The sequence below is a fragment of the Phoca vitulina genome, unplaced genomic scaffold (assembly GCF_004348235.1).
Source record: "Phoca vitulina isolate PV1807 unplaced genomic scaffold, GSC_HSeal_1.0 scaffold16, whole genome shotgun sequence".
NCBI classification, from domain to species: Eukaryota; Metazoa; Chordata; class Mammalia; order Carnivora; family Phocidae; genus Phoca; species Phoca vitulina.
This window is the reverse complement of record NW_022589719.1, coordinates 30,647,777-30,659,794: the sequence shown is the minus strand read 5'-3', so window position 1 is coordinate 30,659,794 and position 12,018 is coordinate 30,647,777. Positions and strand designations below refer to the sequence as shown.

Genomic DNA, 12,018 nt, shown 5'->3' with positions numbered 1-12,018 from the left:
GCTGTGCGAATACACAGCTGGGATGATTGTTTGACCCCCCTGCTGCTCAGGCTAAAAGTCAAGGACAAAGGGCATGGTCTTCCCCAGAAGGGTCTGCCCTGCCCCTCCTCTCTGAGGCCCCAGGCCCCCTCGGCTGAGGATTTGCCCCAAGCCCTCTGCCCCGCACACCCTCCTCACACACACAGATGACACACACAGCACTAGATGGACTTTTATTTTAAAGTCAAAGGCACAGCCTGGGTGGGCTGAGGCAGTGACTACGGATGCCCAGCCCAGCCCCTCAAGGCCCTGCCCCCAGCCAGAGGCAGCTGTGCCAAGGGGGGTTGGGAGGGGGGGAGAAGGGGCCTCCCCTTTTAGGGGTCGCCTACTTCCTTCCTTCGCCCCAAACAGGGGAGAAGCAGGTGACATAAAGTGAGGCAGAAATGCTTCAGAGACCTCTCCTTGAACACCCCCCCCCCCAGCACAGGTCTTTGGTGGACGTAATTGCACAGACAGTCCATAAAGTGACAGCTAGAGGGGCGCTCCCTCCCAAGAGCAGGGCCTCAGGGGAGGGCAGGGGAGAGGTCCCAGTTTCTCCCCGTGGCAACTCAGTGCGGAGAATGGAGAAACGGGGGAGGAGCCCTTCGGGTGGAGCAGCCCCCTGGGGGAGAAGTGCCTTCGGCCAGAGGAGGCACGGTCTTGGCAGAGGCCCCTCCCTCCCTGCATCTCTAACTCTATCTGGTAAGACATAAAAAATTCTCTGCTTATAAAAATACTTCTGCTCTGTCTGGGAGTGGGGTGGGGGGAAGGGGAGGGAAGGGCAATCCCTGGGGATGGGGCGGGGCCGATACCGAGGCTCCCAGGTCACAGCCCCTATGGGGGGAAGGAGGGGTCGCTGTGGCGGGGGCTAGGAGGGCGGCAGGGGGCCGTTGGCTCGTCTGGGGGCTCCCTTGGCGGCGGGGGCCCTGCCCGGGGCGGCGGGCGCGGGGGAGACGCGGCGGGAGGTGGCGGCGCTCCGCAGCTTCTGTTTCCGCCGCTTGGCCAGCGGCGCGTTCTCCACGCTCTTCAGGAAGAAGCCCTCGCGCTTGCCCCGGTTGAAGGCCTGCACGAGAGTAGGAGGTGAGGGCCCCACCACCACCCGCCGGGCCTCGACTTCCAGATCCTAGCTTTAACCCCATCCCGGATCCTCCCTCCCATCCCACTAGGTCAAGGCCAACAGGTCGTTGGCCTCCAGACTCCCCAAAGGTCAGGGTGGCCACCGACCAGAGGCCAGGACTCAGTCACCTCACCTTTATGGGCTCGGAGGGCGTCGCCTCCCGGAGGCCCCGCCTCCCCAGCCCCGCCTCCCACGGGCCCCGCCCCTCACCATGAAAGTGGCGTTGAGCCCGGAGCGCACAGCTGGCCCCGAGGACTCCAGCACGTCGGGTGTCCGGAGTGGGGGCGAGGAGCGGGCGCTGCCGTCCTGCAGCCATGAGCTGCCCCGCAGCCCCTCGAGCTTCAGCCGCTTGGCGGGGTCCACCGTCAGGAGCCCTGGAGGCAGGGCAGGGAAGGGTTGAGGAGGGGCCAAGCGTGGAGGCTGCGCCCCAGAGAGATCCCAACAGCCCCGCTCTCCTCCCTGACCAGTCCCCCAGACCAAACACCTAACCCACTGACGACCCCTGCCCCACCTTGACCCCATGGCCGCCCCCCTTGGTGACACCTCCCACCCCATCCCACCCCCCCCACTCCGCACCTCGGACCAGCTCCTTGGCTTCCTCAGACACGCCCTGCCAGGCCTCCCCGTCAAGAGAGAAGCGCCCCTCGCGGATCTTGCACATGATCTCTGCCGCCTGGCTCTGCCCACCCTGGCCTGAGGCCCCCTGGAAGGGGACCTGCCCCGACAGCATCATGTACTGGGGAGGCGGGGGGGAAAGTGAGAACGGTCCAGGCTGCAGGGCCAAGACAGGCCAGGAGGCTGACTTAGCCCACCCACAGAACCATTCACCCTCTCCACGAGGGTAACTCCTGAGGTCCATGCGTGATGATGTTGACCTCCAACCCCTAATACTCGGGGGCCCTGACCCCAGCACCTAAGCAACCCTGCCTCTGTATTAGGACGACCCCTAAACCCAGCCTCAGAGCAAACCCTGCCACCCCCACCAAGATGACCCCTGTCCTCTGCCTCGGGGGTTGTCCCTGCTGGCCCGCATCAGGAAACCCTCTGGCCCCAGGCTGGAGGCACCCCGAACCGTCCCGGGGACCCCGTCTCATACCAGAATGACACCGAGGCTCCAGAGGTCGCAGGACTCGTCGTAGCCCTGCTGCGCCAACAGCTCGGGAGCTGCGTACTGCAGCGTGAAGCAGGGCGTCTGCATGGGCCCCGCGGGGCTCTGCGGGCGCAGCCGCGCGAACCCAAAGTCGATGATCTTCACGGGGGCTCCGGGCGTGTCATCGGCGTACAGAATGTTCTGTGAGGACGGCAGGGCGGCCGTCAGAGACTAGCCCGCCGCGCCTCAGCCCTCCCCGGCTGCCCAAGCCCCACGCCCACCTCGGGCTTGAGGTCCCGATGCACCACGCCCGCCTCCTCGTGCATGAAGCTCACTGCCGACACGAGGCTGCGCAGGATCTGGCTCGCTTCGGACTCGCTGAAGTGCCGCTTCTTGCGGATGTGCTCCAGCAGCTCCCCGCCCCGCAGCAGCTCCAGAACCAGGTACGTGTGCAACTGCGGGGCGGAGCGGCAGGCCTCGGTCACCACCTGGGTCAAGGTCCGACCTACCTACCGACCTCCCCGGTCCAATCCACACCGGGCCCCTCCCACTGACCAGGCCCCGCCCCTAGCCTCAGTCCCCGCCTCTATTCGAGCCCGGAACTCAAGACCACCCGAAAACCACCCTTAGGCCCCACGTCCTTCTGGGCCTCCGCCCCTTTGCCACCTTAAATCCTAGCCCCCTCCACGTCTTCCTCAAATTCTGTTCCCTTGGCCATCCTCAGCTCCGCCTTCCGATCCTCCTGCCCTACTCCACTCAAATCCCACCTCTCTGGCCTGCCACATCCCTCAGCGCCCCCACCCACCCAGTCCTCAGGCCCCTCCTCCTGCCTGCCTCCCCGCCCACCACACCCCCATCCCCCACCCCCACCCCCCGGCCCGCCGCCCTCCAAGAGCAGCCTCCTGAGTCCCTGCGTTGTGCCCCAGCCCAAGAAAGGGTCACCTGGTCGTGATGCATGTCATGCAACTTCACCACGTTTGGGTGCGACTGGCAAAGCCGTAGGGCGGCCACTTCTCGCTGCGTGTTCTCCTCCAGCCTGCGGGCAAGGCAGGTGCGGTCAGTTGGGCCGACCTCCGGCCCCGCCTCCCGGAGCCGTCTTCGCCCAGCCCCGCCCAGCCCGGGCCCGCCCACCTGCGGCTGAGGATCTTGACCGCGAACTCCTGGCCACTCTGGCGCTGGCGACAGCGGCGACACACGGAGAAGCTGCCCTGGCCGAGCGCGGGCTCCCGCAGGTCCAGCTCATACTGCTGGAAGAAGGGAGAGTCCTGGCGGCGAAGGGGGTGCATCAGAGATCCCACCAGGGAGCCCCTCCAAACCTCACCGCGGTCACACCATGGGCGCCTGCTGAAGCCAGGTCTGGAATCCGCAAGCCCAGACACCCCAGAATCAACTCCCCACCCAGGCCCCACCCACCTGCATCATGGCGCTCCTGGCCACCGCTGCCCGGCCAGGCCGGTCTCCAGCGCCAGATGCTTCCAGCACATCCGTCATCATCACCGCGTTGTTATGGTCAAACAGGATGGAGGGCGCCACGAAGGAGTATCCCTGCGGGGTGGAGGGGGGTGGAGGGGGCTTATGGGCATAGGGGCTGCAGGTGCATATGGAGTCCCTGCAGGTGCATATGGAGTGAGTCCCTGGAAGGCCCAGGCCCAGTGAGGGGCAGGGCTCAGAGGAAGACCCTGGACCAGAGTGGGTGGGGGAGGACGTTGCTTTGGTATGCTGGTGCACACAGGTGGGTGGACATTTCATTCCACCTTGTTCTATGATCACTTGGGTTCATGTCCCCCCACCAGTCTGCGACTCCACCGTTCTCAGCACAGTAAACCCCCCACCCTGAGTGCCAAGGGCATCATTTAGCACAGTGCAGTGACCCAGAAAACGATGGACCCAAGGCATGAAAGGGCCGTGGCCTGGCATCACACACACTTAGCTTATGAGAATTCAAATCCACCCACTGAATACAAAAAGTCTTTATGCCTTCATCTCAAACCAAACATTGGCCTCCTCTGCAAGGGGGGGCTACTGAGGAAAGACAAAGAGGCAATTCAAGGGATTCTTAAGGGTAAGTTTAACGACGAATTGTTTTCTCCTAAAAACACAGCCCCACTGTGCACAAGAACGCAGACTCCACACTTGTCTGTTAGGTTCATCGATCCGTCCCTGGGGCCCAGATCCGTGCCGGGCACATTGTAGTCACTCAACACATATTCTTGAATCATTAAATGAATGAATGAGGGGCGCCTGGGTAGCTCAGTCAGTTGGGAGTCCAATTTTTGGTTTCAGCTCAGGTCATGATCTCGGGGTGGTGGGATCCAAGCCCTACATCAGGCTCCAGGCTCAGTGGGGAGTCTGCTGGAGATTTTCTCTCCCTCTCCCTCTTCCCCCCACCCCCAGGCTTGTGCACTCTCTCTCTCTAAAATAAGTCTTTTTAAAAAATAATAAAATAGTTAAATAAAAATTAAAATAAAAAAAATAAATGAATGAATGAAAGTAACCACTGATTCACAAGAAAGAACTTTCTCAGAACTGTGAGATAATGGGGGCACCTGGGTGGTGCAGTCAGTAAAGCATCGGACTCTTGGTTTCAGCTCAGGTCATGATCTCGGGGTGGTAGGATCGAGCCCTGCATCAGGCTCCACGGTCAGCATGGAGTCTGCTTTAGACTCCCTCCCTCTGCCTCTGCCCCTCCCCCCACCCACTCTCTCGCTCTCTAAAATAAATTAATAAATCAGTGGAGGGCTGTTCCAACACAGCCATCACTTGGGAGAGCCTCACAGGGGGGCTGACCCATCTACACTTGCTATTGGCCTGTTCTTGTTTCATATTTATGGACCATGTCCTACAGGCCAGGCCCCCACACTGGGCATTTAAACGTAGTCCCTGCCTTCTGGGAGCTTCCAGACCAGGGGAGGCAGTCCCAGTAAGGCAGTTAGGATACAACCTGACACGGTGCTTAGAAGGAGGTGCCACCTCCAGAGGACCAGTGCACAAGGAGAGGGCAATCCAGGACCAGAGCGGCGGGGAGGAATTCACACAGGAGCAGCATCGCACAAGGAGGTTCACTTGAAAGGTGAGTGGGAGTGCCAGGTGGGCAGCTATGGGGAAGGTCCTCCAGGTGGAGGGAACTGCATGTGCAAAGGCACAGATGTGTGCTCTGGAACCTCTGAGCTGTTCGTAGGTGGTAGAGTACCAAGTGGGACAACAGTGAGCACTGAGGCTAGGGCACTGAGCGAGGACCGCATCACGCAGGACCCTGAATGCCAAGCAGTTTGACCTTGCCCAACAAGCCTAAGCTTCTAAAACTGAGTGGAGGAGGCCTGTGCTTCCACACATGTGATATGGTTTGCCAAGGGACACGCAAAGCCACAGTATAAACATGGCATCTCTTTCTAGTTATCCACTTAAGCAACTGGATAGTTAAAACAGTATCTTTACATTACAGTAAAGATATATGGAGTAGAAGGGAAGTTATCATGAAATTTAAAGATAAACCATGTAATTCAAAGACGAGCCCTGCCGTGGCAGTCTGTGTGACTGACAACTCCAGGTACCCCACCAGTGGACAGGGTCTGGGGGGGATGCTGAGTCCTGATCAGAACACAGGGCCTATGCAGGGCCATGAGTCAGCCCCAGTCCAGGGTGGCAGCAGCATCATCCTGTCTCCATGGCACCTGCAGTTCGGTGAGCTCTCACTCACCTGGAAGATGCGAGGGTCCCCAGGCGGGGGGCTGCCAGGGGGTGAGTAGACAGGCTCCAGCCGAGTAAATTCTTCTGCAAAGTTGCCCACATCCAGCTCTGAGCGGATCTGGGGTCGGAATGGGGCTGGAATTTTCCTGGCAGCCAGAGCAGCCCAATCCAGACCCTGGAGAAATGGAATGAGAGATTGGGGGTGAAGGGCAGGAAGTGAAAACCCCTGTCCCCTCAGGCCACCCTGACTGGGCAGCTCCTCCTCAGTGAGGCAAGGGTCTCTCTGGCATTTGGCTGGAAAGCTGTTCTCCCTGCCTCCCTGGCTTCTGTTTTTCTCCCTTTGATAAGAGAATCCCTATTTCCCTTAGAGAATCATCTCTCCACCACACTCAGTCAATTCTGGGACTTTTGTTAGCATTGGCATGCAAAACAAATCTTTCTCCAACTGCACTTAAATCTGGAAGGACATGGGCCTGGAACTGCTGGGGACCCCCTCGGGGTCTAATGATGAAGTCCCCATGGAGAACACCCAAGAGAAAAAGAAAGAAATTCTTAAAAACATAAATCCAACACCTGGATGCAGCCTTGCCTGAGGGCAGACCACTCTTCCTTGGACTTTTCACATACGGGAACTAACACATGCCTTTTTAAGTTTAAGCTAGGATGGCAGAGCCTGTTTGTTGCCTGCCCAACTTCCATATTCCCTGTCTTCCTTAGTACCATAGCCCCAGTGTTATCATAGGAAGCAATCAATGTACACAACTAAAAGCCAGTATTTAACAAACTTCCTTGCACTTAGGGGCGACCCATAACCTGTAAGTAAAAATTGTGAGAATCCAGAGAAAGAACCTCAAGAGGAGGGTGAACAGTTGGCATGTGTCCATTTTGCCCTTCCCCTCCTTTCTCCTCCTGATTTCTGCCTAGATGACAGCCTAAATGGCAAGCGCTCCAGCAGCCATTTTGGACCACGAGGCAACCCTGGGGCTGGAGGCCACATGCTAAGAATGGAGGAGAGTTAAAAAAAAAAACGAAGAAAGGAGCTTGTATTCATGAAAACACCACAGCAGCCCTGGCCCGCCAACCTTTTATATGAGAACAGAAATAAAAAAATAAACCTCTATCTTGTTTAGACCACTGTTCACTCCGCTCTCTCTTCTTAGCAGCCAATCTCTCTATACCAGGGACATCACCATTTTGAGTAGGACTTTTTGTCACTTGCAGCCAAGATGCCTGATTTGGTCTCAAAGGCCCCGGGTCTGGTACCAGGACCTCAGCATTGCTATCACCAAAGGGGCTGTCTTGAGAGCAGGGGGACTGCAGGGAACACCCCTTCTGAGCATCAGGCCTCGAAGACCTTAGGGACTCTCCAGTATGACTGCCGGTCAACCGACTCCCAGAACCCAGGGCCTGGCATGCACGCAGGGTGGGTTTGAGGAATCCGCTTAAGGAAAGGGACACTGCCCAGCCCCTTCCCCCACCAAGGGACAACTTCACCACAAAGACTTAGATTCCTGTCTCAGAAAGCATCTCCAAGGGACCGTGGTGGGAAGATTGGAGATAGCACTCATAGCAAGAGTAACCGAGTGCCTGGCCCACAATAAGTACTCATAAATGGGCACTTCCGTGACAATGTCAGACAAGTGGCTAATCTGATGCCCACAAGTAAACAGAACACAGCAGTGAAGTGCACAGGCTTCAAATCATCCAGACCTGGGCTTGGATCTGAGCCCCATCACGTCCTGGCTGTGTGACCTTGGGCAAATGACTTAACCTCTCTGAACTTCAGTTTCCCCATCAGAATGCTTCTGCAGGTTACATGAAATGATGCAAGCAAAGAGCCAACACACAGCAGGCGTTCACTGGTACAGGGTCCCGCGAGGCAACGACACTGGCCACGCACAGCGCCCGAGCCAGCGAGCTCTCGCAAGGAAACAGAATTCACCCTGCACCGCACTCTAATCCGTGCGTGCTCTTAACAACTGAACAAAACCCAAGCGACCAACCAACTGTCCATCTGAATGGCAGGCACACAGAGAATGCTGGAACAAAGAACAAAATGCCTGGGTGGGTGCGGAGAGCCCTAAGTGTGACTTTTAGTACTGATGTGAGCCAACAGGAGACCTGCAATCTATCCCCAGCTCTACACCATTTCCTGTGCCATCTGGAGCAGGTCGCCTCCCTTCTCTGAACCTGTCCCGTAAAAGGACCAACGAAGGCATTCTCAAGTCCCTGCCAGCCCTGACAGTCAGTGAACCTACAATTCTTTCCCCCAGGAACACTCCTTCCAAGTTGCACCAGAGATGGAGAAGACAAACCCGCTTTATCTGGCGGTTTTTCTAAGTCAGGTGAAATCAGCTGGTCTCAGATCATCCCTCCAGGGTCCCCCAACCCAGAGCAGCAGCCCGGTCTGGGTAGCGTGCGGAGAGCTGTGGGGGGGAGTCAGGAACCTCACCTGGAAGAAGGGGTGGTTCTTGACTTCCTGCGCCCCCTGGGGCCCCGCGCCCAGCCGCTTCTTGGGGTCCTTGCAAAGTAGCCGCCGCAGCAGGTCCTGTGCCACAGGCCCGATCCGGGGGGGGAAGGGAGGGGAGCACTTCAGGATCCGTCTGGGAGGATTGGGGGGGCGTCAGGGGCAGCGAGCCCCCTCCCCGACCCTGCCCAGGCCCCTCCCTGCCCCCCCCTTCTTGTCCAGCCCCGCTCACCGGGACACCTCTGCCTGCGTGTTCCTCTCGCCCTCCAGTGTGAAGGGCGAGGCCCCGGTCAGCAGTTCGAAGAGCAGGATGCCCAGGCTCCACCAGTCCACCGCCTGCCGGGGCAGAGCCAGGGTGAGGGCCTGTGGCCACCCCTACCTCACCCCACCGCCACTCCCCACCCACTCCCCCCCCGCGAACCCACCTTGCCATGCCCCGACTTGCTGCGGATAATTTCGGGGGCCATGTACTCGATAGTGCCACAGAAGGAGAAGGTTCGTTCTTTCTGGGAGGGCAAGAGGACCCATTTGGACACCCAGCAGTCCCCAAGGCTCAGAGTAGGACTCGCTGGACTTGTGAGGGTTGGAACAGGGGGGCAGCGCCTCCTGAAGGCAGGGCCCGGACCTGTTTACCTCTGCGCGGCCAAAACGCAGAGCCAGGCACGGAGCAGGAGACAGGAAGGCGGAGGCTTGCATGGGGGTGCAGGAGGCAGGGAGAGTGCCCCTCGCTCACCTCCTCCGTCAGGAACTCCTTGCTAAGCCCGAAGTCTGTGAGGACGATGTGGCCCTCGGAGTCAAGCAGCACGTTCTCCAGCTTCAGATCTCGGTAGATGATACCCAGCTGGTGGGAGCGAGAGCAGTGCTGAGGCTTCCTCCCCGACACCCCCACCTCCTACGGCTCGTGCCCAGGCACCAAGACCCAGCTCGGGATAAGGGGAGCCCCCTAGAGAAGGGGTCTCCGGTGCAGCAGTGGGCCCAGGCACCGGGCCATCAGATGGCAAAAGCCATTTCCGATGTAAAAGCAAGGAAGGAGGACAGCATGGGAACAGGCCCCAAGGCCCCAGAGGGAAGGAGAGCCTGTGTGAAGAGCCCCATTGCAAGAAGGCCTTGGGAGCCAAGGCATGAGGTCTCCATTTGAGGAAGTTCTGCGAGCGTGGCCCCGGGAGGCAGCCCCGAGTTCCCTGTCGGAGGAAAGCCCCTCTGAGGAGGTGCCACAGGGGGGCTGGGAGGGGGGGGAGACCCCTCCCCAGGCAGCGCTAAGGCCTTCCTTCCAGATGCGTCCAGGCCCGGCCCCCACCAAGACCACCCAAGAGAGAGCGCTTCAAGGCTGCCATGTTTGGAGGCCCCTCAGTGCCCGTGGCAAGAGCCCGGAGGCCGGGTCCTCACCCACCTTGTGCAGGTGCTCCAGGGCCAGCACGATCTCGCCCCCGTACACGCGCACCTCGGCCTCTTTGAAGTGCTGGCGCTGGTAGAGGTGGGTGAACATCTCGCCTCCACTCACATAGTCTGGGGGGTGGAATGGGGGTTGGGACGCAACGCCGACCGAGCGGCCCCACCTGCCTCCGTGGCCCCCAAGACCGGTAGGTGCCCGCCCTTACCCAGGATGAGGTGCAGCTTGGCGTCCGTCTGGAAGGCGTAGTGCAGCGTAACCAGGAAGGGTGCCTGGCGCACCAGCTCCAGCACGGAGCGCTCGGTGCGTGTGTGTTCCTGCGTCTTGGCGCGCTGCACCAGGGCTGCCTTACGCAGCACCTTCATAGCATACAGCTTCCCTGCATCGTGCCCGACTGCTTTCCGCACCAGGAACACCTTCCCGTAGGCTGTGGGAGCAGTGAGCGAGCGGAGGGGTAGACCGTGAGCGGAAGGGTGGTGCGGACTGGTGGGGGCGGGGGCGGGGGCGATGCCAACCCAGAGGGTGTGCACACTGGGGGAAGGAGCTGGAGTGAGAGGCAAGGGTGCAAAAGGCTGACACAGCCTTCTCAGGAAAAGGTGTACACAGCCCCGGAGGGTCCACAAAAGCAGGGAGGAGATGTGCAAACCAGGCTGGAAGACGTGCAACTCCTGGAGGCTTGCCATGCAGGGTGGGGGCAGAACATGGGCAGAGCTGGGGCAGATCAGACAGATGCAGGGGGATGCAAAGTGGACGGGGGAGGGATGTGCAAACCCAGGCCGGGGACCTTGCAAAGCTGGGAGTGAGCAAAGCAGGAGACCAGGCTCGCATATGGAGGTGTGCAAATCCCTCGGGAGGGCTGCAAGCCCTGGAGGGTGTTGGCAAATCCCGGAGGACCTTGCAGGGAGGAGCAACAGAATGTGGAGCAGTGCTAGGAGTAGGCATGTCCCTGGGAGTGGGCATGCAAACCCTGGCAGGGCAGGGCGGGGCAGGCAAGGCGGGCCGTGCTGGGAAAGGGTGGGGGGCATCGCCAGAGGCCTGGCCCAGGCCCAGGCGGGTGCGCCGCCGGGAGGCCCAGGGCACCAGGCTCGGGACACCTGCCCTGGGGGTGGGGGTCCTCACCTCCCGTGCCCAGCACCTTGAGCAGCTCGAAGTTCTCGACGCTCACCTTCTCCTCGTGCCCGGTCAGGTTGGCTGCGGGCACAGGAGGCGAATGAGCCCGGCCAGTGCATGCCCCCCTCCCGGCCCAGCCCCGGCGGCCCTCACCCGGCCCCGCGCCCCCTGGCCGCCCCCCGCCCCACCTTCGGTGATCCGCAGCTCCACGGCGCAGCCCTCGTCCTCGTCCTCGTCCCCCATGGCGTGCGGGTCGCCGGGGGCCCGCGCGGCTCTGCTCCCGGGCGGCGCCGGTTACATGGCGGCTCCGGCCGGGGCGGGCGCTTCCTGGTGCCGCCTCCGGGGGCCGAGGCGGGCGCCGGCGCCGCCTCCCGCTCCCCGCCCCGCGCGGCCTGAGTCAGGCGGCTGGAACGTGACAGCGCCGGGCGGCGGGTGGGCGCGTGGGGGCGGCCCGGCTCCCTCGGGCGCGCGGGGCCGGCGGCAGGGCTGTGCGCTCCGGGACCCCGTGCGACCCTCCTGGGGACCTGGGAACACCCTTTGGGAGCCGCATCTGGGGTCCGGGGAGAACCTGGAGCCTCTACTGGGTGGCCACTCCCGAGCCAGGTGTCTGCCCGGGTGCCCGCTGAAGCCCGCGGAAGCCAAGGGGGCTGGGGGGGGCACCGAGGAGCTTTGGAGCCGCCCCCTCCAGGGTGCCAGGCCGAAGGGCAGCCATGCATCTCTGTCCAATTCTTAGCCGCCAGCCAAAGTGAGGGATTTCACAGAGATCTCAATTCACTCACTCAGTTTTGATCACTCCTTGACCAGGACAAAGAGGGGGAGGGGATGTGCAGGTTCCCTTGACAGCCTGAAGCCTCAGGGCTACCCTTGTCCAGGTGCTGCCCTGGAAGCCTCGGCCCAGCACCTCTCACTCAAGTGTGGACTTGCCTGTGCAGCGGAGGGCCTGGGGGCTCAGGGGCCCTGACCACCCTGTCTCTGGGCAGCGCCTGCCCAGGGAGCACCTGCAGGGGGCGCTGAGAGGGTACTGGAGCCAAGCCCAACTCTGTGACAGGAGGGGTGGCTGATTTTCTGACCAATCTCTTCAGAGTGGACCTGTGGAAGCACGGCAGCCCCCAGCCACCCTTCGCAGCCCAACCAGTGCC

At 60.9% G+C, this 12,018-nt stretch overlaps 1 protein-coding gene across 1 annotated transcript; it reads right to left on the bottom strand.

The window, feature by feature from the left end:
- Positions 1 to 205: 205 nt before the first annotated feature.
- On the bottom strand, positions 206 to 11,203 carry RPS6KA4 (ribosomal protein S6 kinase A4). Its single transcript, XM_032414785.1, has 17 exons — positions 11,068 to 11,203; positions 10,889 to 10,960; positions 9,978 to 10,196; positions 9,770 to 9,885; positions 9,113 to 9,220; positions 8,805 to 8,885; positions 8,612 to 8,715; positions 8,365 to 8,515; positions 5,923 to 6,087; positions 3,639 to 3,770; positions 3,357 to 3,490; positions 3,168 to 3,261; positions 2,507 to 2,680; positions 2,232 to 2,426; positions 1,712 to 1,871; positions 1,346 to 1,509; positions 206 to 1,081 (listed from the first exon to the last, which is right to left on the bottom strand). The coding sequence occupies exons 1-17, from the start codon at positions 11,120 to 11,122 to the stop codon at positions 887 to 889; spliced, it is 2,319 nt and encodes a 772-aa protein (XP_032270676.1). The 5' UTR covers positions 11,123 to 11,203; the 3' UTR covers positions 206 to 886.
- Positions 11,204 to 12,018: the final 815 nt, after the last annotated feature.

Excerpts from the sequence above, each read along its gene's own strand:
- RPS6KA4 (XM_032414785.1), bottom strand. The coding sequence starts at position 11,122 with ATGGGGGACGAGGACGAGGACGAGGGCTGCGCCGTGGAGCTGCGGATC. Across the intron at positions 10,197-10,888 it reads CAAGGTGCTGGGCACGGGAG|CCTACGGGAAGGTGTTCCTG; the intron begins GTGAGGACCCCC and ends CTGCTCCCACAG. Across the intron at positions 2,681-3,167 it reads ATGACATGCATCACGACCAG|TTGCACACGTACCTGGTTCT; the intron begins GTGACCCTTTCT and ends TCCGCCCCGCAG.